At 56.2% G+C, this 26864-nt stretch overlaps 8 protein-coding genes across 8 annotated transcripts; 5 read left to right on the top strand and 3 right to left on the bottom strand.

Moving 5' to 3' along the window:
- Positions 1 to 234: 234 nt before the first annotated feature.
- Positions 235 to 2394, top strand: K437DRAFT_117258 (PIN domain-like protein). Its single transcript, XM_013390525.1, has 3 exons — positions 235 to 894; positions 972 to 1830; positions 2025 to 2394. The coding sequence occupies exons 1-3, from the start codon at positions 407 to 409 to the stop codon at positions 2169 to 2171; spliced, it is 1494 nt and encodes a 497-aa protein (XP_013245979.1). The 5' UTR covers positions 235 to 406; the 3' UTR covers positions 2172 to 2394.
- A 969-nt stretch (positions 2395 to 3363) lies between these two features.
- On the bottom strand, positions 3364 to 9038 carry K437DRAFT_253463 (putative YCF1-vacuolar ABC transporter). The gene is made up of 4 exons (XM_013390524.1): positions 8324 to 9038; positions 6954 to 8242; positions 3651 to 6868; positions 3364 to 3583 (listed from the first exon to the last, which is right to left on the bottom strand). Exons 1-4 carry the CDS (start codon positions 8712 to 8714, stop codon positions 3448 to 3450), a joined length of 5034 nt encoding a protein of 1677 aa, XP_013245978.1. The 5' UTR covers positions 8715 to 9038; the 3' UTR covers positions 3364 to 3447.
- A 2185-nt stretch (positions 9039 to 11223) lies between these two features.
- K437DRAFT_231194 (glycosyltransferase family 2 protein) lies at positions 11224 to 14888 on the top strand. The gene is made up of 4 exons (XM_013390523.1): positions 11224 to 11969; positions 12038 to 12424; positions 12499 to 14531; positions 14623 to 14888. The coding sequence occupies exons 1-4, from the start codon at positions 11557 to 11559 to the stop codon at positions 14661 to 14663; spliced, it is 2874 nt and encodes a 957-aa protein (XP_013245977.1). The 5' UTR covers positions 11224 to 11556; the 3' UTR covers positions 14664 to 14888.
- A 1110-nt stretch (positions 14889 to 15998) lies between these two features.
- K437DRAFT_117147 (uncharacterized protein) lies at positions 15999 to 17830 on the top strand. The gene is made up of 3 exons (XM_013390522.1): positions 15999 to 16287; positions 16356 to 16458; positions 16536 to 17830. Exons 1-3 carry the CDS (start codon positions 16164 to 16166, stop codon positions 17686 to 17688), a joined length of 1380 nt encoding a protein of 459 aa, XP_013245976.1. The 5' UTR covers positions 15999 to 16163; the 3' UTR covers positions 17689 to 17830.
- A 475-nt stretch (positions 17831 to 18305) lies between these two features.
- On the bottom strand, positions 18306 to 20700 carry K437DRAFT_289675 (uncharacterized protein). Its single transcript, XM_013390521.1, has 2 exons — positions 18489 to 20700; positions 18306 to 18412 (listed from the first exon to the last, which is right to left on the bottom strand). Exons 1-2 carry the CDS (start codon positions 20594 to 20596, stop codon positions 18352 to 18354), a joined length of 2169 nt encoding a protein of 722 aa, XP_013245975.1. The 5' UTR covers positions 20597 to 20700; the 3' UTR covers positions 18306 to 18351.
- A 512-nt stretch (positions 20701 to 21212) lies between these two features.
- On the top strand, positions 21213 to 22963 carry K437DRAFT_266065 (pseudouridine synthase; the record flags this gene model as incomplete). The annotated part of the gene is made up of 2 exons (XM_013390520.1): positions 21213 to 21759; positions 21831 to 22963. The coding sequence occupies 2 exons, from the start codon at positions 21213 to 21215 to the stop codon at positions 22961 to 22963; spliced, it is 1680 nt and encodes a 559-aa protein (XP_013245974.1).
- A 673-nt stretch (positions 22964 to 23636) lies between these two features.
- Positions 23637 to 24129, bottom strand: K437DRAFT_260865 (uncharacterized protein; the record flags this gene model as incomplete). Its single annotated transcript, XM_013390519.1, is given in 2 exon segments — positions 23637 to 23849; positions 23869 to 24129. 2 exon segments carry the CDS (start codon positions 24127 to 24129, stop codon positions 23637 to 23639), a joined length of 474 nt encoding a protein of 157 aa, XP_013245973.1.
- A 337-nt stretch (positions 24130 to 24466) lies between these two features.
- On the top strand, positions 24467 to 26805 carry K437DRAFT_271917 (glutamate decarboxylase; the record flags this gene model as incomplete). Its single annotated transcript, XM_013390518.1, has 7 exons — positions 24467 to 24642; positions 24723 to 24779; positions 24870 to 24885; positions 24953 to 25630; positions 25715 to 26122; positions 26209 to 26266; positions 26349 to 26805. 7 exons carry the CDS (start codon positions 24467 to 24469, stop codon positions 26657 to 26659), a joined length of 1704 nt encoding a protein of 567 aa, XP_013245972.1. The 3' UTR covers positions 26660 to 26805.
- Positions 26806 to 26864: the final 59 nt, after the last annotated feature.

Genomic DNA, 26864 nt, shown 5'->3' with positions numbered 1-26864 from the left:
CGTAAAGCATTCGGTCTTCACATCTGGCACCATACAAGAGAATGCTACTGTTCCAAACTAATCCCAAGTCACCACGAAAGGTGTATAGTGGCGAGGATTCTGGTATCTTTTTGGCTTAAGAAAAGTCAGAGCAGTAAATGGCTGAACGATGCTCTACACTTGCCACGCGAAGACGCGCCCCTTGCCACATTTAGCACGGCGCATGAGTTATCCAACTCTTTTACCACACCCAGTGGTAGGTCTTCGGGAGAAGTTTGCTGTTGCATCCTGGATGGGCGTTCTGAAATGTAGCTGAATTGGGACCTTGAGCACTATTGCCACAGTCATTGCTCCGCTCTCCACGGGCACCAGCTGATTCAGCGCTTGATGCGCGTTGTGGGTGCTCCCAGCTTCGACGGTGTACACCATGGGCGTGACTGGGCTTTGGAACCATCTCGATCACGCCTGCACCATCTCCAGCTTAGAGGACGAAGCATGGCGCTACTACCGAGCCTCACCGTACAAGGCTTTGCGGCTCGGCATCGATTCCTCATTATGGATGTTCCACGGTAAAGGCCTTCCGGGCGAGGTCGGCCCAAACGCCAGTCTTCGCATGATATTTTACCGGCTCGTTAATCTCTTCAGCTTGCCCATTTTGCCCGTCTTTGTCTTTGATGGCCCCCGAAAGCCGAGCTTCAAAAGAGGAAAGGAAACGAGTAGAGCCTTACATTGGAAGGCACAGAAAGAAACAGACGAATTCAAGCTGCTCATTAGGGCTTTTGGGTTTCTAGAGAGGACTGCGCCGGGGGAAGCAGAAGCGGAGCTGGCTTGGATGAACGAGCACAATATCATCGACGTCGTATTGACAGATGATGTGGATGTTCTACTGTTCGGCGCCAAGCGCGTGTTTAGGAAGTGAGCAAGGCGCCATTAGGTGATAGATTTCATTCGATTTACTCTTGCTAACCAGCTCATCGCTCCTCTGGTAACAGCGCTGGCGCAGGTCTACCAGGCACGCTTGCTACCAAGAAACGGCACATGGCCCGCACTCTTTCCAATGAGAGCAACGGCCTCGCAGGCCCGTCCCGTAGGCAAGCGTCGGGAAAATACCTCAAGTCTCAGGACATGCCCATGTACACGGTTAAAAAAGCGATTGCCGTGGACAAGAACAAGCCATGCGAATCATGCCAAGGTTGGCTGATGAGCGCATATGCATCTGATACTGAAGAGGGCGATGCCTCCGGTGACGAATCAAGGGATGCAGAAGACGAAGAGCTAAATCTACCTCTGGATCGGGAGGGCTTGATTCTCATCGCCTGCCTCTCGGGTGGAGACTACAATTTGTCAGGCGTGATCAGCTGCGGACCCACAATAAGCAAAGTGCTCGCTTCACTTGGGTTTGGCACCCGCCTGGTCAATGTACTCAAAGCATCTGTCGCATCGGACGCACCACCAGTACCGTCATACGAAGGTCCAAGATGGATGCCGCGTCTTGAACTTAACGAGGCTCTATGGCGGCGCCAGCGGGACGCCGTATTAGCGGAAATTTGCCAGGAACTGGAGACCAACGAGAGTGGCTTGCTACATAAGAGGCAAAAGGCTGTGGCACAGAAGGTCAGGGACAATTTCCTGACCACACCAGATAGTGTGTCCGTTCTCGCAAGCTACATCTGGCCCAACACCACTTTACACTGTCTCAAGCTGGGATGCACCAGCGCGCAATTTGAGCTGGATTGGACAAAGAGCGGTGACGCTAGTCACTTGACCGAAAATACATTCGACGTCGACCGGATCGATCGGAGTAGCGCTTTGGAATGGTCTTCAACGCAAGACACCATGTGCCTTGATTTGGTGAGACTGCTAGTGCTGTTCAGGAAAAAATTTGCATGGACAGATGAACAAATCCGGCGAAAAACTCAAATGATGCTGGCTGAGGGCATCTTGGTACGAAGCATGCGAGCGGAGGCACTATTGGAAGATGCAAATGGCAATCGCGCACTCGTGTATGATTTGCGCGAAAAAGTGACTCTTGCACGTGTTGCCAGATCTTACAATGCCGAGCACCGAGCCGAGTCTCGAGCTGGCTGCTCATCGGCATCGACATCATGTCCTGCTTCGAGGCCGTCTGCCATCTTAGCACGGTCCTCGAGCTCCACTCACAAGACCACCAAAAATACTCTCATTCAGCTTAAAGAAATTGTGCGGACACGACCTATGAATGGACGCCTTGAGTATCGCGTCAGCCTTGACGACAGCTCCCTGGATCAGCTTGTGCAGTCCATCTTGGACAAGCTGCAGATGGAGCCACCGCCTCCTCCATCACCAAGCACAGCTGGCGCGGCATCCTTGCTTCAGGATTTCGATGTAGTCGAGGACGAGTCTCAGGGGCCTTCTTCGAAGCCGAAGTGCAAACCGCAAATGAAAGAAGGTCCTAGGTTGGAGTGGATCACTCAAGAATTACTAGCCGATACGCGACGAGGAAAAGAGCTAATATCCGAATGGGAGTCCAAGCAGAAGGGAAAGGCACAAAAAGTCCAAGCCAAGAAGAAGGGTTCCAAAGGCACGACGAGTCGCAGCTTCTCTAGGAGTTCCTCAGTCAGCAGCACTGTGATGTCCAAGCAGTCGCTTCTTGCTGATGCCCTTAGTCCTTTCCATTCTCTCACCAAATCTACAAGCTCGAAGTCTTCCCCTCAGGCGACGCCGAGGAAGAAGAAAGAGATGCATTTCGGGTTTCTCTCCGATGACAGCTTGGAAGACGATACACGAGGCGACCTGGTGGAAACCAGAAACCCTTCCAAGGATCGCCTGCAACGGCCAGCATGGATGAGCCGCGCGAATCATGGGGCTCCAAGGACAGAGCCCACCGCTTTGCCGTCATCACCAGCTACAGGCCGCGATTATGTCTTCTCAAAATTCTTTGAGGCCGCCTCGGACGATGACAAGACTTTTGACGCTAAATCGCAGAGTGTTTCTCAAGTTGAACGCATCAAAGGCAAAAGCAAGGAGTTTACTCGCACGTTGTCGGTATCCTCCGCTGGCTCGCAGAAGCGCGAACATGCGGCTTCATCAACAAGCGCCGAGGTTCAAACACCGAGAAAGCCTGTGCCACTACTCAAGAAAGGAAGGAACGCGTCGCCTGAGGACGCTATCGTTCTTTTTGACGATTCGCCGCCCGTCCACGAGCCGGTCAAAGCGACACGCATCGCCGCGTCACAGCCCGCACGAGCACGACATCGCGAAGGAAGCGCATTCCTTCAGCAACTGGATAGCTTGGTCGAAGGTGGTACTCTGCTACCCTCGAAAGAACGTGCTAGGCATCCAATTCCTCAGCACGCTTCGGCCGCATCGCGACCAGAGATCCTTGACCTGACTCAGGACGATTGATATACGAGTAAATAAAGTCATGGCTGTCTGCCACACCGTCTGCGTACATTCCACTGGCTCTAATCCAATGCTGTTCGATCAGGTCTATTGCACCTTCACAAGGCCGGCCTCGACGGCCATGGAGAAGAAGATCGATGTCTTCTTTAGCAGAAGATTTTCTGGTGTGTCGAACTCAGCCACCTCTCCGTCCTTCAGCACGAGAATGCGGCTTGAGTCCATACTGCGTAAAGGGAACAAGGCGGTCAGAGAGTTTGAAGCCGGGCGCGAAACTGCGAGGCAGCACTCACATGGTGTTGAGGCGGTGCGCCACAGTGATGGTGGTGCCTTTGAATTCAGACCTAACGATCTTTTGTAGCTTGTCGTCGGTTTCCAGGTCGATGTTTGCCGTCGCTTCGTCCAAGATGAGGACTTCGGATTGACGCAGGAACGCTCGCGCAATACAGATGAGCTGCCTTTGTCCGGATGAGAAGTTCGTGCCTCCCTCGCACAGCTTCGCGTCGAGCCTACCCTCTAGGGAGTTGACATGCTCGCGAAGATGTGCAGAGTCGAGGGCCCTCCACAATGCAGCATCATCAGTTTCGCCAGTGGGATCAAGATTGTCTCGAAGTGTTCCTTCCCAAATGTTGGCGTCTTGAGGAATGATGGAAATAGATCGACGCAAGTCTTTTAGGCCGATCTTTGTTGCATCAACACCATCGATGATGATCCGTCCATTCGTAGGCTCGATGATGCGGAAAAGCGCAAGGGCGAGCGAGCTCTTGCCCGCACCAGTCCTGCCGCAAACGCCAATGCGCTCACCTGCGCGGATGGCGACGTTGATACCCTTGAGGACCAAGGGAAGCTCGGGCCTGTACCGGGTCGAGTATTGCTCCAATGCAACGTCGCCTTTACTTGGCCAACCTGCCGGTGGTTTGTTGTCAGGAATTTCCAAAGGGGCCTCGGGTGTGAGCTCCGAATAAGACAAAATACGCTCCACGCTGACGATGTTCTGCTCAACCTCAGAAACGCTGCGGACCACCCAATTCAGCGCTTGCGTCGTGTTGAGCGTCTGAGACATCATCAGACCCAAGAGACCGGCCTCCATGTTGCCGTTACGTGTCTTAATGACAACAGCGAGCATACTGGCGATTAGGATGATGACAGAGCCGACGAACTCGATCCTGACGGCTAACCAACGATTACAGCTGACGCTTGGGAAGTAGCACTGCTGATTGCGATCGACTCTTGCCAATGAGGTGGCAATGAAGCGCGCCTCTTGGCCAAAGGCGCGGACGGAACTCAGGCCGCCCAAGGTTTCGCTGAAGAACTGGAAGATCGGTGACTTGGAAATTGAGTCCAAACGCTTGAGCTCTCGAGATGTTGCAAGGTAATATTTGAGGATGTAGTGGTAGCCAATGCCGAGAGGAATGACCGCGACAAGGAACGGTGGGACGGAGTAAGACACGACAACAAGTACACCAGTAACGATCATGCCGGTTCGGATAGCGCTGTGCACAACACGTGGAAGCGTCTCGTCGATGACGTTGATATCCCTGCTGAATAGGTTGAGCAAGCGGCCGGTCGGAATGGTCTCAAACCACTGCAGCGGCGAGCTCATGACCGAGCTGTACATACCGTCGTGGAAGCGGCGGGCAGAAGAGATGACGAGCCACGACAAGAGGATGAACGGTGCGACGCACATCATCAACGAACCGGAGAGACCGACTGTAGCGTACATACCAAGAAAAAAGGTCGTAGCGCCCTTGTCGACCCCACCTGCTGCCAAGTTCTTTGCGGCGTACTGCTTCAGAACGACGTCACGGCCGACCTGGAATACCTGCGTGAGCACCTGCGCAGCTAAGTAGAGGGAGACGCCAATCAAGTTGCTGCTCTTGGCGTACTGCTTGTATACCTCCCATGACACGGAGCCAGTGGCGCGATTTTCCTGTGGAGTGGAGGTTTCGCGCAGCTGTTTGAGTGTCTCCGCCTTGATCTGCTTGCGAGACAGCATCTGCGGCCTCCTCATGGACGCCGAGCTCGCGCGACGCGACCTCATCTCTTCCTTTTGGGCTTGCATGAAACCTTCATCGACGTTCTGCTCTTGCTCCGCAACCTCTCCTTCGGACTTAAGCCCTGTGTCGTCGCTCTTGTCGTTGGATTGCTTGCCAAGACCGGTGATGAGGGTGTACAGCTCGCCCTTCCTTGCCATGACCTCAGCATAGGTACCGCGCTCGTCCAAAATGATACCGCGGCGAACTGAGATGATCTGATCACATTGCGGGAGTGCAGCGACTGAGTTGAGCGTCAAGATCCTCGCTTTGCTCTTGAGCATCCCATTGGGCCCAATGACATGCTCAAAGATGTGACTGGCAACGTGCGCATCAACTGCAGCAAGAGGGTCATCCAGGAGATAGATGTCTGCACGAGCATAGCAGGCGCGGGCGAGCGCAACACGAGCACGCTGACCGCCAGAAAGCGAGACTCCGCGTTCTCCGATCTCGGTCTGGTCTCCATTTGGCAAAATATTGAGGTCGGGGCCAAGTGCGCAGGCGTCAATAACGCGCTGGTAGAAGTCTGGTTCATACTTGAGGCCGAAGAGGATGTTGTCGCGCACCGTGGCGCCCATGGCCCAGCCGCCCTGACTAAAGTAAGCAGTGCGGCCCTTAACGACGACTTCTCCATCCGTGCGGTTCATTTCACCAAGGATGGCAGCGAGCAACGAGGATTTGCCGTCGCCGACTTTACCAAGGACGGCGAGCAATTCGCCTTTCTTGACGGTCAAATCGATGTCCTGCAACGTCGGCACCGGCTGGTCCTTGCTCCATTCGAACTCGCCGTTGCGGATAGTCACAACGTCGTCACCGATTTCGGGCACGCGGGCATTCTCAACCTCCTCAGGTGTGAGCGCCGCGCCATCCGCAGACGCAGTGGACTGTCCGGGGATGATGACTTTGCGCGCTTCAGGATCCAGCTCGCCGGCGTCGAGGAATTCGGCCAAGCGGCGGGCCGAGACTTGCGCGGCGATGACGGCCGTGATGATGCTGGCGAGCATGGCGATCGGGAATTGCAGCAATGAGAAGAGCGAAAGCGCTGGGAAGATGACGTCGGCGGTGAGCGGGACGTCGCTGGTGAAGGCGTACGTTGTGAATGTCGCAAGAGACACTAAGAAGGGGATGGCGGTCCAGAAAAAGTTGAAGAATGCCGAAACAGTGCCGACGACCCTGAGGAGGCGCAGCTCTTCAACGTTCCGGACCTGGTTCAGTTTCTTTGCAAAAGCGTCCTCCCATGCAAAGAGCTTGATCGTCTTGATGTTTTGCAAGATCTCGTTCATCATGCGCGTACGACGGTCTTTGACCACCATCTGCTTTTCGCTAAGCTTCTTCATGTAGCGCGCCAAGACAGTGTTCAGCGGAACGCTAACGACCATGATCGCAACGCCGACAAAGGCTTGCCAGCCCATGAGCGAGTACAAACTGATGAACGCGAGGGTCATCTGGAAAAGGGCGCTCCAGATGATGTGGCCGTACTAAGTAACAGATGCGCGGGGGACAGAGGGAGTGGCTGATTAGCGGTGCAGTATGACTAACACGTATCACACAAGGTATACTCACTGTGCAGAGGTCCTGCAACCTGGTGGCGTCGACGCTCATGAGATTGACAATGTCGCCAGTGGCACGCTTGCCCCGCTCATTGTTGGATAATCTAAGGCTCTTTTTGTAGATGGCGCTGACGAGTCCCGCGCGCACGCGCATGCCGGTCATGAAAGCGAGCTGGAAGTACTGGTGCAAGAAGCTGGTCTGGACAATTGCGACGAAGAAGAGCAGAGCCGAGAGGACATAGCCCTGCATCGGGACGAGGTTTTTGTGGCCTTCCGTGTCCCAGTTCTGCACGAACTGAAGCAGCTTGCGTAGTACCTGCGGCTGTGCAAAAGCCAGCGTATCCTGTGCGGCCTTGAGGACGGCAGCAAAGAAGAAAGGACCGCCATACGCTTTGGCTAGGGTGAGCCAAATGCGTGGTTTGCCGTCACGAGTGCGTGTTGTCTTCCAGTGTTTCGCAAAGCGCTTGCCGAGGGCTTCGGCGTCCTCGTCTGGAGGAAGACTCCACATGTCATCCTCGCCGAGGAACTTTTGGGAACCAAGCGACATCATCGGCTGCATCCAGTTGAACGTCAAACGCGAGAAAGCATTGGCCGTGTTAATCGGACATTCCTTCTCGACGTTCAACGCATCGTAGCCGCCATCTGTGCCGCCCTCGTCGGAGAAGACGGACGCGAAGCCAGAGTCTTCCGCCGCGCTGATCGGAGCCGACGCAGCTCTCGCGGCGCTACTGCCATTCGCATGGTGCTGAGGCAACTCGCTGTAGCCATTCGATTTTTTTCCATTGCGCAACACCTCCCTTCGCTGCTCGAAAAGCTGTTGCCTACGCTGCTTGAGGTATGCCTCCTTCTGCTCGGGTGCAAGGCTGCCGACCTCGACGCCGGCACACTCGAGGCCGAAGACGGACAGGAGCAGGACCAGCTTGAGCACGAGAATTATGAAGCCTGCGGTGTCCTCGCTGATCGGCGAGCTGTGACCTGAAAGCGTATTGTGCAGCTCCAAGAGATGCGCTATGAGCTGTTCGAGCCAGAAGAAGAGCAGGATGGTGGAGCTGCGCCGGGTTCGAGTGTGGTTCAGACGCTGCACAGCCAGGATGAGGAGGTAGCCGAGGAAGGTGATGAGGGGAGTGATGGATTGAATATCGAGGAGAACGCCACCAAATATACCGTACGATAGTGACAGCTTCACAGCCGCAAGGACCGCCAATGCACAGACGATCACTTCTTTTGATCTTAGCAGTGATCGAGAGAAGCGAGAGAGCGGTCTTTCTTCCTTCTTGGCGAGGAGTACCAGATTCGCAGCGCCTGATAAAATCGTGAAGACTGAAGATGTCAGATACAGCTAGAGGAAGCTTACATAGCAAGGAACCCGCCATTCTCACTCACCGAACAATGCGAGCAACAGGACCGGAGCGGCAATGAACACAGCTTGCAGGAAGCAAGGCGTGAAGTCAAGATCCCTGTGCTGACTCAAGGGCCCCCAGCCCTCGTAGTTGCGGCAAGTATTGCGGATCCATCGCGGAGGCGTGCTGCCTTTACCGACATGCAGAAGGATCGAAGCCCCAGCTGCGGCGAGAGGGTCGGCGATGACGGTCTGTGCGAGCTGCCCGCTGCTGTTGCTTGCGTCGGGAGAGGGCGAGGAAAAGGCTTGGTCAAGCAGCACATTCTGTGCGGTGGTACCGAGACTTGGGTGTGCGTCTACCCCAAAAGCGTCCGAGGGCCAGAAGGCAGCGTAGATGGACGACTGCGCCCACTGCGCGACGGAGGAGCCCGCCATCCTGAAGGTCCGCACGCAATACCAGACTGCCTTGGTTTGCGATGTGTTGCAGGTGCAACCCTTTCTCTCCAACCGACGTCAGCTGAGCACTTGAGCTTCTCCAGCGGAGAGAAATGAGAACGAAGTGAGATAGGAATTCACTAGAGAGATGCCATAGGGTCAGGCAGCAATGAGGACCGCAAAAGCCTGTAAGACCGAGGCGACGATCAGCTTTACCACGACTACTATGGTCGAATCCTCCACACTAGCTAACCCTGCGTAGCGTCTCGTTGTTGTTGACCACTACCGAGACTCAAGCTCTTGGTAAATCCAAGTGCAAGCAATCGCAGCAGTTAAGGGAACGCCGTCTAGAAGCTATCACCGACCACGGTGCTGCGTGTTTTCTAACCCTGTTACTTGGACTTGTACATGTAACAGGGGCCCTGTCTGTCTGTCTCGGCCGACGCCTCGCGGCAACTTTTTTTTGTTTCCAATCATGATTGGTTACACAACACCCGCGGACCTAACCCCCCCCCCTCGCACCGCTGTATCGCCGATCCATCGTAGCATCGCCCTAGGTAGACTGCTCAGGCGCCTATCCAAATTGATCTCTCACCCTCCTTTGACTCTCTCTCGGCCCCAAGGGACGGCGTTGTGAGTGACAGTTGTGCGCAGACTCAGTTGTTTGTTCCTTCTGGTAAGATAGATTTCATCCACTGACGAGGGTTTCGTTCTCGGCAACAAGTGCCATCTACATCTGCCACGTACGATCTCCAATTTCGCTATTTCCCAGCATCTACCTGTATTGCACGGCGCTAATGGCACGTAACGCCCACTTGGCTGGAGATACGCATAAATGTATGACTCATACCTCATGATTATACTCGTGACAAGATCCAGTTTCGATCAAAGTTGGGATATCGACCTGTTCAACCGGCTACGTGGCGACTCCATGTCGTCATGTAAACATGAGGCAGCGATCCTTCTCGATAGGCTTGGCCCATATCGGTTCACATTAAATAGCAAGCAGCATTGCTTGCAGCCGAGCGGGCACTTTGACATGTCCTAAGGAATGTAGACGGTATAGTAGAACCATGTACTAGCAATCAAGTTCAACCGCCCGGCTAACCTCAGATGAAGTAGGGCTCTACATCAATTATTGAAAAAACTGCTACTACTACCTTTTGCGAGTGCTATGCGTACCACAGGTCACCGACGATCCTAGCGAGCGCAGGTGTGAAAGAGAAACTCGAAGCGAATCGATTCATCACTAAGTTAAGAGCCTTCGCGCAACTTGTCGCTGTCTTGGAAGTTGGCAAGCCCGACCATCTTGGATGACATAGGTGGCGACGTCTACATCTGCTGCAGTCACTCATTCTGTCGCTTATATTTGGTTTGAAGGATGATACCTTGGCGCCCGAAGTGAATGTTAACATGGTTCACGTCACCACGCGTGGTCGTCGTAGTTCATGTTTATTAAACGAGGAAACACAGCGTAAAACGGTCATTGCGCACCCAACTCCAGTCCTACATATGCACAGCACTCAACCCTTCGGAGCTTCACATGCATCTGCGCAGTTGGCATGCAAGATAGAGCTTCTTGAAGTGCATTTCGGCCATTGGGATGTCATTGTGGACCAAGTCTGAGTGTTATGCCTTGCGCGCGTCATTGCAACGTAGTCATGGCAAATGAGGAAAGCCGTTGTAGAGATGTCGCGCAACACGCGACGGCTGGCTGCTGGTTGACGGCCGCATGGTCCTGTGTAGTGCATAGTCTCGCACACACACAACTTTGTTGACGGTGCTGTCTTCACCATCTCGACGGACAAACATCCTCCTTCCATTCACCTTTTGTGCACCTTGGAAAACAATAAAGTCGCTTTCATTCTGGAGAGGAAAGCGTATCCCATGCTAAGCAGATCCAGTCACGACGCCTCGAGTTGAGTAGGCGGAAAGGAAGAGCATCTGTCGTCGGCATTGCGCGACGCGGCTACGTACACTCTGCAGTGCCTCTCTCTGAGGTCTGGCGGCGCATTCACGACCAAAGTCATCCAGCGCCCCGCCTTGGACACTGGAAGGATCATCGCTTCCGCTTGCGCCTGCGCCTGTGCCCCTGCTTGCCTCGTTGCCTGCGCCACGCTTCTCGCTATACCACAATCTCGGGCGGCAGCAGGGCAGTGCAAAGCGTCAAATTCAAATCCATCGATCATATATCTCTGTCTCGGGCTTGCTTTCTTTCAATTTCGAGATTTCAACAAAGAAAGAGCTTGAGCAGGAAGGTTGACCGGCAGTCGCTGCTCTGGTCGGTGTAGCCCGTGGGTGAGAGCGGGCAAATTCTCGGCATCCTCTCCTTACATGGCATTCGGGGCCACTACAGGGACCTATTCTCAGAGCTTCAGCCCCATCCTTTCCGTAGACCCACCTCACCTGGTCGTGATCAAGCTCTGGGTATATATCCAACATGGCCTACAACCACCGTCCTCCTAACCGGCAAGGATCAGCAACACCTGTTGGAGTTCCCAGAGGACAGTTGGAAGGGACAGCCCCCGTATTTGTGAGTCACAAGGCTGGCCGCACAAAGGGGCGGAAGGGTTAGCGTATGGGGGTCACATGGAACCGAAAAGGTTGTCCATTTCATGCATCTCTCACAACGATAGAGAACTGGGAGCCTCCCTGTAGCGTGGAGGCGCGGATCCCTGCTGGCCATTGCATTTATGTATAATGCGATCCCCTTGCTGACCGACGTTGCTTTCCGTTGCCCTTTCAACATTGCAATCGTAACCCGGACCACCGGCTTGCTACCACGGCATACCTTCCTCTCGGCGATACTTCATACCCCTCCGACCACCTTCGCTCTCCTCCGATGCTCGAACCTGATACCCGTGCTGCCTTGATGGATCGCGAAACGATACATGATCACCACGACGGTGCACAGCGCGGCCACGAGTACTACGAAAGCCGCTCAGGCAGCGCAGGCATGTACAACAACGGCTACGCCGCCTCCTCCAATGGTGGCCATGGGCCTTCTGGCGGCTCAATGGACCACTCTTCTGCGACGATGGTCGGCGGCCATAGCAATCCTGCTAACCATGGTCGGCAGCCGTCGGCGAGCGGCAACCCGTTCTACGCGCAGGGCGATGACCCGAGCTATGCGTCCAGCTTCACACACGGCCCACCCGCCGAATATGCGGCTGGCTACGATGATGAGGCTAAGATGCCGCTTACTGAAGAGAAGTTCGGCCCCAGCCCAGGGTATCCGCCTTCTGCGCCGTATGGGTGAGTGTAAGCTATAGCTTTGTAGAATAACAGAAGCTGACACCGACATGTACGCGCGCCTTCATAAGCATGCCGGATCCAAGCAACTTTGCTGTGCCAATGTTGCAGTATGGCCAGACGAGCACGGCATTTTCGGGTCTTTCGGGCGGCGAGCTCGGGCCGGACGACAGCGCGTCGCAAGTGGCGTGGGCGCGTCGTCAACAAGGTCCCAAACGCGGGCTGACGCGCAAAGTCAAGCTGACCAAGGGCAACTGGATCGTCGAGCATCGCGTCCCGACGGCCATTAAAAACTCCATTGAACCCAAATGGGCGCAGGGGAGTAGGTCGACCGAGTTCACCCACATGCGCTACACGGCCGCCACGTGCGATCCGGACGAGTTTACGCTGGAGAATGGCTGGTCGCTGCGCGCCAACTCTCAATACCACCGCGATACCGAGCTGCTCATCGCCATCACGTGCGTGGCGCTCGCGCTACCGAGCAAAGGTTGATGTATGCACACGTGCTGACCGCCATTCCTTATTTTTGCAGCTATTACAACGAAGATCGCATTTTGCTTGCGCGCACGCTCCATGGCGTCATGCTCAACATCCGTGACATCTGCAAGAGCAAGTCGTCCAAGTTCTGGCGACGCAGCGCAGAGGAAGGCCGACCGGGCTGGCAGCGTATTGTCGTGTGTCTGATATTTGACGGAATCGACCCTTGCGACAAGGAGGTGCTGGACCTGCTCGCGACCGTGGGTGTCTACCAAGATGGAATCATGAAGAGAAAAGTCGATGGCAAGGACACTGTGGCGCACATCTTCGAGTACACGACGCAGCTTTCCGTCGACGCCAAGCCGTCGCTGATCCAGCCGCATGGCGACGACCCGGCGAACCTGGTACCGGTGCAAATGCTGTTCTGCCTGAAGCAAAAGAACAGCAAGAAGATCAACTCGCATCGGTGGCTCTTCAACGCCATCGGTAGGCACTTGCAGCCCGAAATTTGCGTCCTGCTCGATGCCGGCACTAAGCCCGGCCCGCGCAGCCTGTACTACCTCTGGGAGGCGTTCTACAACGACGCGCATCTCGGCGGCGCCTGTGGAGAGATTCATGCAATGATACAGGGCGGCAAAAAGCTGATCAACCCGCTCGTCGCTGCGCAAAATTTTGAGTACAAGATGTCCAACATCCTCGACAAGCCGCTCGAGTCATCCTTTGGCTACGTCAGCGTGCTGCCTGGCGCGTTTAGCGCATACCGCTTCAAAGCGATCCAAGGCCGTCCGCTAGCGCAGTACTTTCACGGAGACCACACGCTCGCGGATCGGCTCGGCAAGAAGGGCCTGCATGGAATGGGCATCTTCACGAAGAACATGTTCTTGGCCGAGGACCGCATCCTGTGCTTTGAGCTGGTGGCTAAAGCGGGCGCCCGATGGACGCTGACATACGTCAAACCCGCCAAGGGAGAGACTGACGTGCCGGAAGGTGCTGCGGAGCTCATCTCGCAGCGTCGCAGGTGGCTTAATGGCTCGTTCGCCGCGTCGATCTACTCCCTGGTCCACTTCTTCCGCATCTACCGGAGCAACCACTCGATCCTGCGCCTGTTCTTCTTCCACATCCAGGCGCTCTACAATGCTTTCACGCTTCTCTTCTCCTGGTTTGCGCTTGCCAATTTGTGGCTGACGTTCTCGATCATCATCGACTTCGTGCCGAACGTCCTGCTGAAGAGCTCGAGTGGCACGGTGCAGGACATTCTGCACTGGGTCAACCTCGCGTGCAAGTGGGTCTACGTCTTCTTTCTCGTCCTGCAATTCGTCTTGGCGCTCGGCAACCGGCCCAAGGGCGAGAAGAACACGTACATCATCTCGTTCATCGTCTTTGGGCTGCTTGGCAGCTACCTGATCGCCATCTCGCTCTGGCTGACGATCAAGGCATTCCTGACGACCAACTTTAGCTCTGGCGCCGAGTTTTTCAAGACATTCATCGCGGGGCAGAACTCAACGCTGGTGTTGATCGCGGCGCTGACGGCGACGTTCGGCGTGTATCTTGTCGCGTCCCTGATGTACGCAGACCCGTGGCACATGGTGACGTCGTTCCCACAGTACATGCTGATTGCGCCGTCGTTCATCAACATCCTCAACGTGTACGCGTTCTGCAACCTGCACGACGTCTCGTGGGGGACCAAAGGCTCGGACAAGGCGGACGCGCTGCCGACGGTGGACACCAAGAAGAGCAAGGGCCCCGACGGGACGATCGAAGAGATCGAGCAGGAGCAGGAGGACATTGACAACAACTTCCGCAACGTCGTCTCGCGCGCTGTCGCGCCGTACCACCCCGTTCAGGTGGCGGAGAAGCCGACGATCGACGACAGCAACAGGACGTTCCGCACCCGCCTCGTCGCATTCTGGCTGCTGACGAACGGCGGACTGACAATCGCGATCGAGAACGTTAACGGGCTCAACCGCGGCGTCTCGCAGGACCAGGTCGACGCGCAGCAGCACAACAAGCAGACGACATACTTCCAGTTCATCCTCTGGACCACGTTCTGCCTCTCCGTCTTCCGCTTCATTGGCTTCTTTTGGTTCTGTAAGTTGCGCGTCGTGCTTATCCACGGCGAGGTGACGATGAATGCATTGCTTACCTCCTTCCTCTTGCGTCCGTGTTGTCGGTCGCATAGGGATCAAGCGAAATACGACTCGTTGGTTCCGCAAGACGTAGACGGCCGCGGAGGCATCGCTGTTGTGGCTCCAGGCCAAATGGCCGCTGCAACGCGCAGAGCTCTGAACAACAAGAGCTGCAAAGAGTTTCAACGGACGCTTATTCCATGTTTTGGGTGCGTTGGATGGTAACGAACACGCTGTTTCGGCCGGGTTCGAGCACGCGGCGTGGATACAATAATATATAGCATGGCCTCCATTAATCATCAATGCATTTCTTCTCGTCATGCATAGTTGCATTCCCATTTTCTTTGTCCTGCTTTGAGTCGCCTTCTTCCGCCGCCGCCCGTGCACAGGAGCAGCTCTTCCTGCTTGTTGGTCAAAGCCCGTGTGTAGGAAGCCCTGTGCCGCGGTCCAACGCGACAAGCGACAGACCGGTATCCATTTTTTGACGGGGATGGCGACGATATGGACGGACGGGTTATCGAGACGTTAGTTGGCTGTGCTCACAGGCACCAAGCGGGCTGCGACTGTCGGTGTCCTCATGACTGTGAGCCAGTGAGTGGTGGAAAGCAGAGGGAAAATGGTTGGCGAGGGCGCCGAGGTTGACTGTCACCGGACCGTATTCCGTCCCGTCGAACCCACGCGCGAGTGGCTGGCGGGGTCCTCCTGGATATCGGAGTGTTGGAAGCCTGGTCTGTTACCCGGGTTGGCCAAGCCAATATGGGGTATGGTCGCGGAGTTCCGCCGCTATACTGCTGTGCTGCTGTCTGTATAGTGCTTGGCTGTCTCCTCCGTTTCCGAGTTCCGGGCTATGACTTCTGGTTTGGGAAAGTTGAGTGACTGCACATGGCTTTGACTTGGCACTCAAACTTCCTTGCTGTGCAGTGCCCCGCATCTACTTGCCGATCCTTTCTCGCTCTCTGCCTCTGCGCCTCTGCCTGCCCGGCCGACTGGAGAGAGACAGGCTGCCTGTTTCCGTTGGAGCGCGAGAGAGAGAGCTGGTCAACATTATCATCAGAAGGAGCGTTGTGGTTGTGATTGTTAAGGATCCCTCGTCCGATTGGCTTTCGCAGCGTCGTCGTGGTTGTTTGCAATCCACCACTGCATCCTCCTCCTCTTCACCGCCACACCACGCCAAGGATTTCTTACTGTTGACGCCTGCAGAAGGAGAGGAGCACAGCGTGCTGTCTTTATTCCGCGGTCCATTTGACGCATCATCATCACCATCACCACCACCACCTGCCCACCCGCCCGACAAATAGACAGAGAGAAGAGGGTTGTATCCTGACTCAACTGCGTAGCGAAAACAAACACACCCTTGCTGCTGGCCAACAATGGTAGTGGCAGCTCCGCGCGCGACAGCCGCCCCGGCTGGCCTGTTCAGGCGACGTGAGTACCACGCTTCCATCTTCTTTCTTGCGCGCGTGATCCCATCCTCGGGCTCCCTTGCTGGTCAACGCGTGCGGAAGACACTCGAGCCATCCGAGCTGCATCCGCACCATGAACCTGCTTGTGGGCTTACCATGCGCCTCCTCTTCTGTTCTGCTCGAGCTTGTGTATGCTAACAACTCACCTGTCCGACCTTTTCCGATGCTTCACGCCGGAAGAGGGCAACGGAGGTGGAGGGAGTGGATCGATCACTAGCAATGCCACCACAAGCAACGGAAATGGTAATGGAGGCGGTAAGCATGCACCACTGGCACTCGTCCCTCGTTGTCTTTCCTCTGATTTTGATCTTCCGATCTATCAGGTGGCAGCTCTAGCTCCAGCTCTACAACCTCTTCGAGCAGCACATCCTCCTCTTCCACGTCATCGAGCTCTAGCACAACGTCTTCTACCTCTTCCACAACATCGTATGTGTCTGCATCGAAAACAAAGGCCGCCTCCTTGTCGCTCTACTGACCCCATTTCTGTGCTTTGCTCGGCAAAGATCATCGTCCACATCGACATCTATAGCTATTCTGACGACTACGTCGACCGTCCAGACGACCGTCACCCCCTCTCGTTCGCCCATCATCGTTCAGACAACCGTCCAGTCGACCATCTCAAGCTCCGTCCCCACCAATACAGGCGGCCTGAACAATGGCAGCAACGGCTCGTCGAGCTCGTCCGGCTTCTTTGACAACAAAGGCGCCGTCGGCGGCACGTTTGCCGCCGTCGCCATCGTCGCCATCGCGCTGATCACGCTGCTGATCTGGGCGCTGATGAGGCGGCGGAGGAAGAACCAGATGGACGCAGACATTGTTGCAGCCACCACCGCTGGCCCTGCGACGACGCGGACGCCGTTCGACGATGACGACCCAGAGATGATCGAGGATCCCAACTACGGCACCACCGCCATTGGCAGCCCTGCGTTCAACGGGGGCAGCCTGTCGCAGGGTCACTACTATAACGAAGGCTATGAGCCGAGCCACTTCTCCAATGCCAGCCCCGGCTACGCGGGCATGGGCGCGTATGGCCCGGGTCCAGGTGTGGGCATAGGGGCAGCAGCAGCAGGCGCAACAGCAGCTGGTGCGGTCGGCAACGCGTTCGGCGCGTACTATGCAGGCCAGACCGGCTACGGCTCGCAGCAGGACCACTACTATGACCCGAACAACCCGCAGGCGGCAGCTGGCGGCGGCGCATACAGCCACGAGGGAAGCTACTACCCAACCAGCCCGCAGATGCACAGCGCCGACACAACCTACGCGCCGCACGACGCGCAGTATGTCAGTGCTGCCGCGTGGCCCACCGCGGCGTACCACCCCGGCACGACTCACTCGCCCCCGCCGCAGCAGATGCTGCCAGAGGGCGAGGGCATGCCGTTCGCGACGCACAACTCTTCGCGCGCGCTCAGCAGCGGCGGCGGCCCGGTGGACACGTACGGCGAGGCGCAGCTGCTTGCACCCGGTGTGTTCAACGATGCGCACCAGAGCCAGCAGCAGCACTCGCCGCAGCCCGATGCCGCCGGCGTGCTGCAGCACCCGCACGGCACGGGCTCCTCGTCGCACACCACGGTTGGCATGTCCGGCCCCAATGCCAGCACTGGATCGCTCAAGGAGGGCCAGGATGACGGGCGCAAGCTGCAGATCACCAATCAATAGATGCTGCCCGACCGACTGACTGGCCGACCGAGCATCGCCCTTTCTCTTTTTATTGGGCCGTCCCACATGCAGCAACGACGAAGATGAGGAGGCGGAAGAGAGCAATGCTATAACGCAGCGGCATTGTCTTTAGAGCTGTTTCCACGCCGGTATTTACCCCACCCTTTATGGACTGTATAAGCCATCATGACCCGATTCACCCTCACGCATCTAACGCGAGCCCAGGTCACCACTTGTTCATAGCTCCCTTCGTACATTATCAGTCCTCTTCCTGGCCCATAACATGAATTCCCTCTTAGTCCTTGCTGAGCGTGCACCATATTCATCGACTTGTCCGTTATGCGCCTGGGCATCACACCTTCGTTTCGCTCGCTTGCACGAACGGACAATTCAAACAAAACGTTTGGCACATTGTTTGCGGGGTGCACAAGGGGGACAACGAATTCGCTCTCGCCTTCCTGCACCCTCGCGCCTTGCGCTCCCGCTCGCGCACTTCGGCCATACTCCTTCATCTATATCATTACATTCCTCTTCTATTTCCAATTTATTAATGAGATGACTGCCCCTCGGAAAGTCTACGCTGGACCCGATGTGCGATGCGACGGTGCCTTGTGTGCCAGTAAACCGCGCCGCGCGATGCAAAGTGAAACACGATGCAGGTTGTCACCTGAGCACGTCCACTTTCGAGCGATGGAGCGCGAAAGCAGGCGTGATCCACGCGCCGCTGTATGGACAGGACAGAGTCAGTGCCCTTTTGGATGCAACGCAGGCGTGCTCGGCAGAGCAGAGCACATACTCACCATCCGCACTGCATCCCCGCCCAGTCCCAGCTGCCCAGCTTGGCGCCGCACTTTGGCGCCGGGCAGTCAAGGCGCCCGGAGACTTCGCCGTTCTTCAGTGCCGACATCCACGACAACGGCTCGACAAAGTACGAAGAACATGCCGCGGAAGGCAGCAGGCTCAACGGCGACGGTAGTGATAAGGACACCGCTGCGCGCTGCGTGCACACTGGCCTGTTGTTCCCTTGTGCTTGAGCTTGCGATGTGCTATTGCTGTTGGCATGCACCAGTGAATGCGGTCCAGCTCGCCCCATCCGCAGCGCCGCAAGATGCGGAGGCAATGAAGCAGACAGACTCGCAGCTGATTGGATCGGCCGCCCGCTTGCCGTTAGCGATGAGGATCCTTGCGACAGTTGCGCTTGCTGCACGGTCCCAGTCGCTGAGCCGGGTGTCTGCTCCAATGATGGCGCGGCATCTGGTTGAGCAGCCGGTTTTGTGGCATACCCTGGTTGGTTAGGCGAATTCGATGCACTTGCGCTTACGTTTGTTGACGATTGCGCTGCTGTCATGGCGCCCACTCTAGCGCCGTCACTCCCTGCATCGCTGCCTGATATGCCAACACCAAGACGCGTCCCGGCACTTGCATCCTTGCTCCCAGGCAGCGTGCGTTTTCGATGCTCAAATGCCATCTGCCCCTTCCCTGCCTCGTGCTCGATGAGATGATCGACTGTGCTGGCCAGCTCGCGCCTGCACATTTTGCAGCGCAGCTTCGGCCCGCTGTAGACCGGCCGCGAAAGCGCTGACGAGCTGCCCGCCCCAGACCCGCTTACGCCTGCGCCTTCGCGAACTGTGACAGTGGGAACACGAGCAGCGAAGTTTTGACCAGACGAAGAGCCGCCGGAAGGGGCACCACGGACTTCATTTCCACGCAACGAGCTGACACCACCGGGAAGCCGCGCGTTCGCCTGCGTCTCAGTTACTTTCACCTCTACGGAAGGCGGCTGGGCAAGGCTCGAGGAGGGGTAAGCAGGAGGCAATTCGTGCGTTGCGCCTTCCGAAAAGTAGCCGACTGGCGACGAATCAGCTGCTGCTTGATCCGACTGCACAGGAGAAACGGAGAGGTTGATCGACCTGTGCCACGTGGAAGTGGTTCGCGAAAATGTGCGGGGACGTCGCGCGGGTGTGGCGTTGGCACTGAGAAGATCGACAGAGCCGCGTCGCGAAGCATTGCGCGATGCCTCGCGTGAGCTCGGATCGGAAGCGGTATCTACGGCACTGAAGGCGGAATGACCGTCGTATGTAGAAGCCCGAGAAATTGATGGTGAGCTTTTCGTTGGCTCCTCGCTGCTGCTGTTACTTCTATTTCCCTTTGTGAACGTCATGCTCATGCTGTTTCGATGCATGCCCGGTGAAGGATACGGAGAAGGGTAGTAGCTGAGCAGCATATCGTCCGCCGAGTCGCCATCTAGGATATTTGTCTTGGACATGAGGTACCTTCGCACTGCCTTGTGTCTGAGATCGACCTGATGGTCGCACTGCTCGTACAATTCCAATTGTGCGACGAAGCCAGAGTTCGGATCGGCCTGTGGCCTCCTTGCGCGAATGAGTTCCAGCGCAGCAGAAGTACTTATACCACGGCGCCACATCAGATACGCTGCGACGAGGGTGGCACTGCGCGATATGCCGGCTTGGCAGTGCACAAGCACGGTGCCAGTGCCCATCGTCTCCCAATGACCCCATTGACCGTTTACATTTTGTTCCCTGATGCTATTGTAGTCTCCACCGGCTGCTGACTGGCCTGCTTCTTCTTGAGACGAGGCTTGTGCAGATCCCTCAGTTTCTTCACCGTGCCACTCTTCCTGCAATACACTGTCGACTAGCTCATTGATAGAGCTGAAGTGGACGAGGATCGGAGCGCCGTCGACGTCGTCGATGCGCACTTGCTTAATATTCTCGTGGGGAATGATGCGTCCCGAAGGGAGCTTGACACCTGATTCATCGTTGAGAAGCGATGCGGGCGACTGTTTCAGTGCGCTGACGATATGCGTGACGCCGGCCAGATCAAGATAGTCAGGGGAGAGTGCACACGCGAGGTCACCGAGCCACAGCCCAGGAATGATCTCATCCATATCGGTCGATCGTTTGCGTTGTTGGAAATTGGCTACTGTTGGCGCGCCTGAATTGCAGCAGTTGATCTTGTAGCTTTGTCTAACCTCTTTTGCTCGGTCCCGGGATAACGACGTATACCAAGAAAGTTGACAACTGCATAACACGGCTTCAGTGACTGTTGTACTCAAAATTACTCTTTGGGATCACAAGCGGCAAGACGCTGCAGGCAAAAGAAGCGAGACTGCAGACACAGTAGGACACGAGTGGGTGTCGAATTGCACCGAATGGCAATCATATGCTCACTTCTCAGTCTCTCAGCAGAAAAGAACAACGACCTTTCCATCTTGCAAAATCCTCGTCAGAAAAGAATTACCAGCTTCTATGCATCACGCAGTTACGAGCAGCTGAAGCTGGGCAGAGAGGAGTTGATCGAATAGACAAGCACGTCGGGCCCAAACTCATCAAATCTTCGCCAGTTGAAGACGGCGCATAGTGCGGCCAAGGTCCAAGTATAGCAGAGGCGTACATCGACATCGCATGGCGCTGCGTGCCCTTCTTCTGAGCAATCTACCACGGCACATCACTTCCTCGACACGAACAGCATCATTTTCCCGGACGCTTCAAAGTGCACGCAGAATGTCCGGTCTCGGCCTGCCTCCGCTGGCTGCACCGCCGCGCGTGCTGGCTGCAGCCGAGAAAGGCGCCGTTCAGGCGACCGCCGCTGGATCATCTTTGTCGCATAACGGCAATGGCAGTGGAGGTGCTGGTAATGGATTTCGAGGTCGTGGAGGTCGTGGAGGTCGTGGAGGTCGTGGAAGGGGAGGAGCAGGGCGGAGAGACAACCAAAGGGGTGGAGATGGACACAGCGTTTCAGATCCATCTTCTCGCCCCTCGTCCAGTCGCCAAGCTGGCCAACCTGCATCGATCACCGACCGACCTCTTAGTGGCATTTTCGCGATCCACAAGCCGTCGGGACCGACGAGTATGTCGCTGCTTGACCAGCTCAAACCGCTCTTTGCCTCGAGCAGTCTGTTCCGAAATGCAGACGGAAGTACCTCGCTCGAAAATGCAGGCGGCGCATTTCGAGGCAGAAAAGGGCAAGGGAAATGGGCCAGGAACCGGGAGGTAGCGCCTAAATTGGGGCAAGGGGGCACATTGGATCCGCTCGCTGATGGTGTTCTCGGTATGTGTGCAGGGCGACGAGAAAAGTACACACAGAGCCATGACCTGACGTTTTCACCCTTCTTCATACAGTCATCGGCGTTGGACAAGGGACAAAGCACCTCTCCCGATTCCTAGACTGTACAAAAGAGTATTATGCCGTCGGCCTGCTTGGCACTTCCACTTCCTCATACGACGCAATGGACCCGATCCTGTATCGTGCACCGCATCAACACGTCACACCCTCTCTTCTCGAATCCCACTTGCCGACATTCACCGGCGACATACAACAGGCACCGCCGCTGTACTCGGCGGTCAGGGTGGACGGTATGCGCCTGTTCGATTATGCACGCCAAGGGCGCGAGCTACCACGTCCGATCGAGAAGCGCGCCGTCACAGTCGAGCAGCTCCGACTCGCCGGCTGGTTCGATGCGGGCGAACATGGATGGAAGGAGCCGCAAGAGGAAGTGCCTGAGGAGGAAAAGGCGCTTGTAGGGAAGGTCAGGAAGCTAGCGGGAGAAGAAGCACCATCAGGCAGTGAGGCTGCTGTCGCGCCCTCCTCTTCTTCAGCACCATCAGAGCCACCACCAGCAGCGCAGGCAGTACCTTCATCTTCTAGCGAACCTGCAACCGATCCAGCGGCATTTGCGCTGGAAATGACGGTCTCCTCTGGCACCTATGTTCGCTCGATCGTTCATGATCTGGCGCAGTCCGTAAGCAGCGCGGCGCACGTTGTTGTGCTCACACGTACACGGCAGGGCGAGTACTCTATCGGGTATGACCTTGAGGCGCGTAGCGCAGGCGCCGGTAGCGGTGGTAGCGAAGAGAGCGACGAGAAAGGGAAAGCCGATGCAGGCGGACAGGTCAAGGAGCGCAAGGTGCTCAAAGGGAATTGCATACCATGGGACGTCTTTGCGAAGGCTATCGCGGAGTTAGAAGAGGAGCGTGGACGCGGGAGCAAGCCGAAAGCGCGATCAGAAGTCCAGTCGCAGCGTCGGGATCAGGACAAGGCCAGTGACGCCAATCCGGCGCGAGACGCTGGCGATGATGACGAGCTCATGAATGGCAGCGGTACCGCTCCGCCAGCTCATGCGAGGGATGAGGTGGACGATGATGAACTGATGAATGGCTGCGCAAGTGCTGCTGCCACACCAATTAAGGGTGGCGCGGAGGAAGGGCTGAAGCAGTGGGAGCAGGTTCTGCTGGCGCATATCACACCTGTGTGATCTTGATGAAAGCCTCGAGCTGCGCCGCGAATGCGATTCCAATTTGCTCAACTGTCTTCTGCTGCAAAAGATGATTGCCAAAGTATAGCCCTGAGACACCCGAGTAGCGCTGGGGATTCGACCACTTCTGGGCTTTGCAAGGTCGAAAATGGTGGAATATCCAGCTAGAACATCGCAGAGACCAAGAACCAAACCCCGCCGCCGGCTAGGCTGGTCAGTATTTTAGCTGCCTGTTCCGGGTGCAAATGCTCTTCCGGTCCAGTGCGCGAGCTTTTGGAGCTGATGCGCTTGACTCTCGACCATGCGGCCGGCCTTTCAAGGGATACGGACGTGGCAACGCAACAGCAACAACATCGATGTGACGCCGCATCTCCAGACGTTCGAGAGTGGTAGCAGGTTATAGCATGTGCCCAGAATGCAGACGTAGGAGTCATTGTGTAGGGTGATGGAGAACAGATAAATGGATGGTGACTGGATCATTCGAAATAGCAGGGCCGGCCCAGAAACTTGGCAAATACTGCGTCCGAGAAACAAAAGAATCCCAGAATCCTCTGCGACTATTTTCGGGGAAGCAGCTGTTCGAAATCGCGCTCTGATGATCTCCCGGAAAGCCTTTGTATTATAACCTTATATTTTGGTAGCAAAAGATGGATATTTTCGGGGGCTGCTCCCACTAGGCGTCCAGAGCACGAACCTTGAGGTGTAAGTGGCCCGAGGAGACAGTTTGCGCTTCCTGGACCTCCCCTCCCGACGGGAGCGGCTCGGCATACAACCCAAAGCCCAGTGACTTGTCCCAGAAACCATGTGGGCCTCCGCCGGAAATCCCGGAACCCCAGGAACTTGCTGGAGCGACAGAAAGGCCAGAAAACTCTAATAGCTTGCGCGCCTGATTCGTGGTGGCGCACGCACGCAGCAGGCGCCATACGACTGCCTGGTCTGACGTCTGGGGGCGGCTGTCTGCCAGGCGTGCAGACAGCCACAAACTCCACAGGTGCCGCTGCTGCTGCGTCCTGGCTGCACTGCCAGTGGTGGTCCCTGCCTTTTGCCGCACCGCCGGCACCTGCGACCCACCCCCACATCTTCATCTTCTTGATCGCCTTTCGCACGGGCCATGCACAGGCAGCGTTTGCATCATCGCCTATGCAGTCTGGATACGACGACGTCATGCACCAACCACTTTTTTTAACTCCTGCCGGCAGCCGGAACGCCAGGCATGTGCAATCAATCAAACCAAATGTGCATCATCACCGACAATGCCGCCACTCCAGAGACGACGAACCAGCCAGCGGCCCGCTCGCACGCACGTTTTTGCACCCGCTTCTCAGCGACCAAGAGGGGTGCTCTTTTACATATAGCAAGGATTGCATCTTATTCGCCCCATCGACTTCCCTTCCGTCGACAAGTCCCTTTGTCGCAGCAGCCCTCGCGAGCGCTCCATGCACAACCATAGTTTAAACATACGACGACCACACAGAAGAAAGCAAGCTCGACCGACCGACCAAGATGACACTCTCCAAGCACATCGACGCGGATGACCTGATCCAGCAGGCCCAGGATCACCCCTACCTCTCCTTCGTCCAGCGTCCCGGTGGTGCCAAGAAGCGCGCAGCACACTCAGGTCCGTTCGGCGGACGATACCAGACACAGGAGCTGCCAAAGTACAGCTTCCCATCTATTGGGTGAATCTGCGCTTCGTGAAAGACAAGCATACAGGGAACTGCGCAATGTGCCTGAAAAAGCCCCCCTTTTTCCCCGACAGTATTTCTGACGATGCCGCGTACCAGCTCATTTCATCTGAGCTCGCGCTTGACGGAAGGTGAGACGGATCTGATGGGGCATGCACCACCTAAGCATTCGTCGGTCATCTCGATCGCTGACTTGCCTCCTATCCTGGCGGCTTACTCAGGCCTACGCTCAATCTTGTGAGATGGGACTACTGCCCTTTCCCATCGGGCCAGAGCTGATACTTTGAGCATGGCTGGAATGCAGGCCTCTTTCGTCCACACGTACATGAATAGTGCCGCCACGAAGCTGATCATGGAGAACATCAGCGTCAACCTTGCTGACCAAGATGAGTACCCCGCCACGATGACCATCCACGGTCGCTGCATTTCGATGCTCGCCGATCTGTGGCATGCGCCCAAGGAAATTGATCCGGCGACCGGCAAGCGCCACGGCGCGATGGGCACCGCGACAGCTGGCTCGTCCGAGGCGATCATGCTCGGCGGCCTGGCTATGAAGAAGCGCTGGCAGGAGAAGATGAAGGCGGCTGGAAAGGACTACAAGAACCCCGGGCCCAACGTCGTCTTTGGCAGCAACGCCCAAGTCGCTATCGAGAAGTTTGCGCGGTACTTTGACGTCGAGGAGCGCCTCGTACCCATCAGTAAGGAGAGCCACTATTGCTTCGACCCAAAGAAGGCGATCAAAATGGTCGACGAGAACACCATAGGCGCCATCATCATCCTCGGCAGTACGTACACCGGCCACTTTGAGCCGGTCAAGGAGATGGCCGACCTGCTCGACGAGTACGAGAAGAATGCGGGACACGACATTCCCATCCACGTTGATGGTGCCTCCGGCGCCATGGTTGCTCCATTTGCGTTCCCCGACCTCGAGTGGGACTTTAAGATCCCGCGCGTCAAGTCGATCAACACTTCCGGGCATAAGGTATGTCGTTTTGCGCTGTGAGGCGCTGCACTTGAATTTTGCTCAAGCTGTTGATCCTGACTTGGGGGTTCACGGTTAATACAGTTCGGTATGGTGTACTGCGGCATTGGGTGGATCATCTGGCGATCGGCCGACTTTCTTCCCAAGGACCTCATCTTCGAGCTGCACTACCTCGGCTCCGTCGAGTACTCGTTTAACTTGAACTTTTCGCGCCCTGCGGCGCCGGTGCTGGGCCAGTACTACAATTTTATCAACCTCGGCTTCGAGGGCTACCGCAATGTCATGATGGACGACCTCAAGAACGCGCGCATCTTCTCGCGCGCGCTCGAAGCATCTGGATATTACGAGGTGCTGTCGGATATCCACCGCCCCGCAAGCGTCATCGCTTCTGCCGACACCAAGGTCGGTTCATTCGACGAGTCGGAATGCAGAAACTACGCACCAGGTCTGCCCGTCGTTTCATTCAAGTGGACAGATGGATTCAAAACCAAGGTGAGCGAGCGATCCTGGATTTTCACTGATCTTGCCTGACATTTTGCGCAGGGTGCTGACGTGTTCGCTCACAATATGCCAAATAGTACCCTCATTTGCAGCAGCACTGGATCCAGACGCTGCTCCGTGTCAAGGGTTGGATCGGTAAGACTTTCTGATCGACCCACAAGCTAAAATTTGGTTTCCTCGTTAATTCGTTCTTCTGTTTTTGTGCCGACGCGTATAGTGCCCAACTACAGCCTGAGCGCACCGATGACCGACGTGGAGATCCTGCGGGTTGTCGTGCGCGAGAATCTGAGTGAAGACATGATTGACTTGCTCGTGCACGACCTGATGAGCATCACCGAGTCGTTGACCGATAACTCTTCGCCTGAGGCCTCGCTTGCATCCGTCATCTCGAAGTCCAACAAGACAACCGCTGACAAGCACGCACATGGACCCACCAATATCCCCCACCATAAGCACCACCCGCGTCACCAACATTCGCTCGAGAAAGGCTCCGGCACCAAGGCTGTCGGGTACGCCAAACAGTGCTGAGCGGCACGCGATGGAAGCAACCTCTGGCAGACGCGATGCTGGAGCATACGCGGCACTGTACACATTTGAAGAGAGCTCTCCAGCACATGTACTGGACAAAATCGTCACGGAATTTGCATAGGAAATGTTTCGAAGTCCCCTGTCACGGCTTTGGCTGCGCTACGTGGCTTCGGATATTATCTCATCTGAAATAGTCCTTCGCCTT

Source organism: Tilletiaria anomala (genome assembly GCF_000711695.1).
Source record: "Tilletiaria anomala UBC 951 chromosome Unknown K437scaffold_4, whole genome shotgun sequence".
NCBI classification, from domain to species: Eukaryota; Fungi; Basidiomycota; class Exobasidiomycetes; order Georgefischeriales; family Tilletiariaceae; genus Tilletiaria; species Tilletiaria anomala.
Note: the sequence above shows the minus strand (reverse complement) of the source record. Positions and strands in the feature narration are given on the sequence as shown.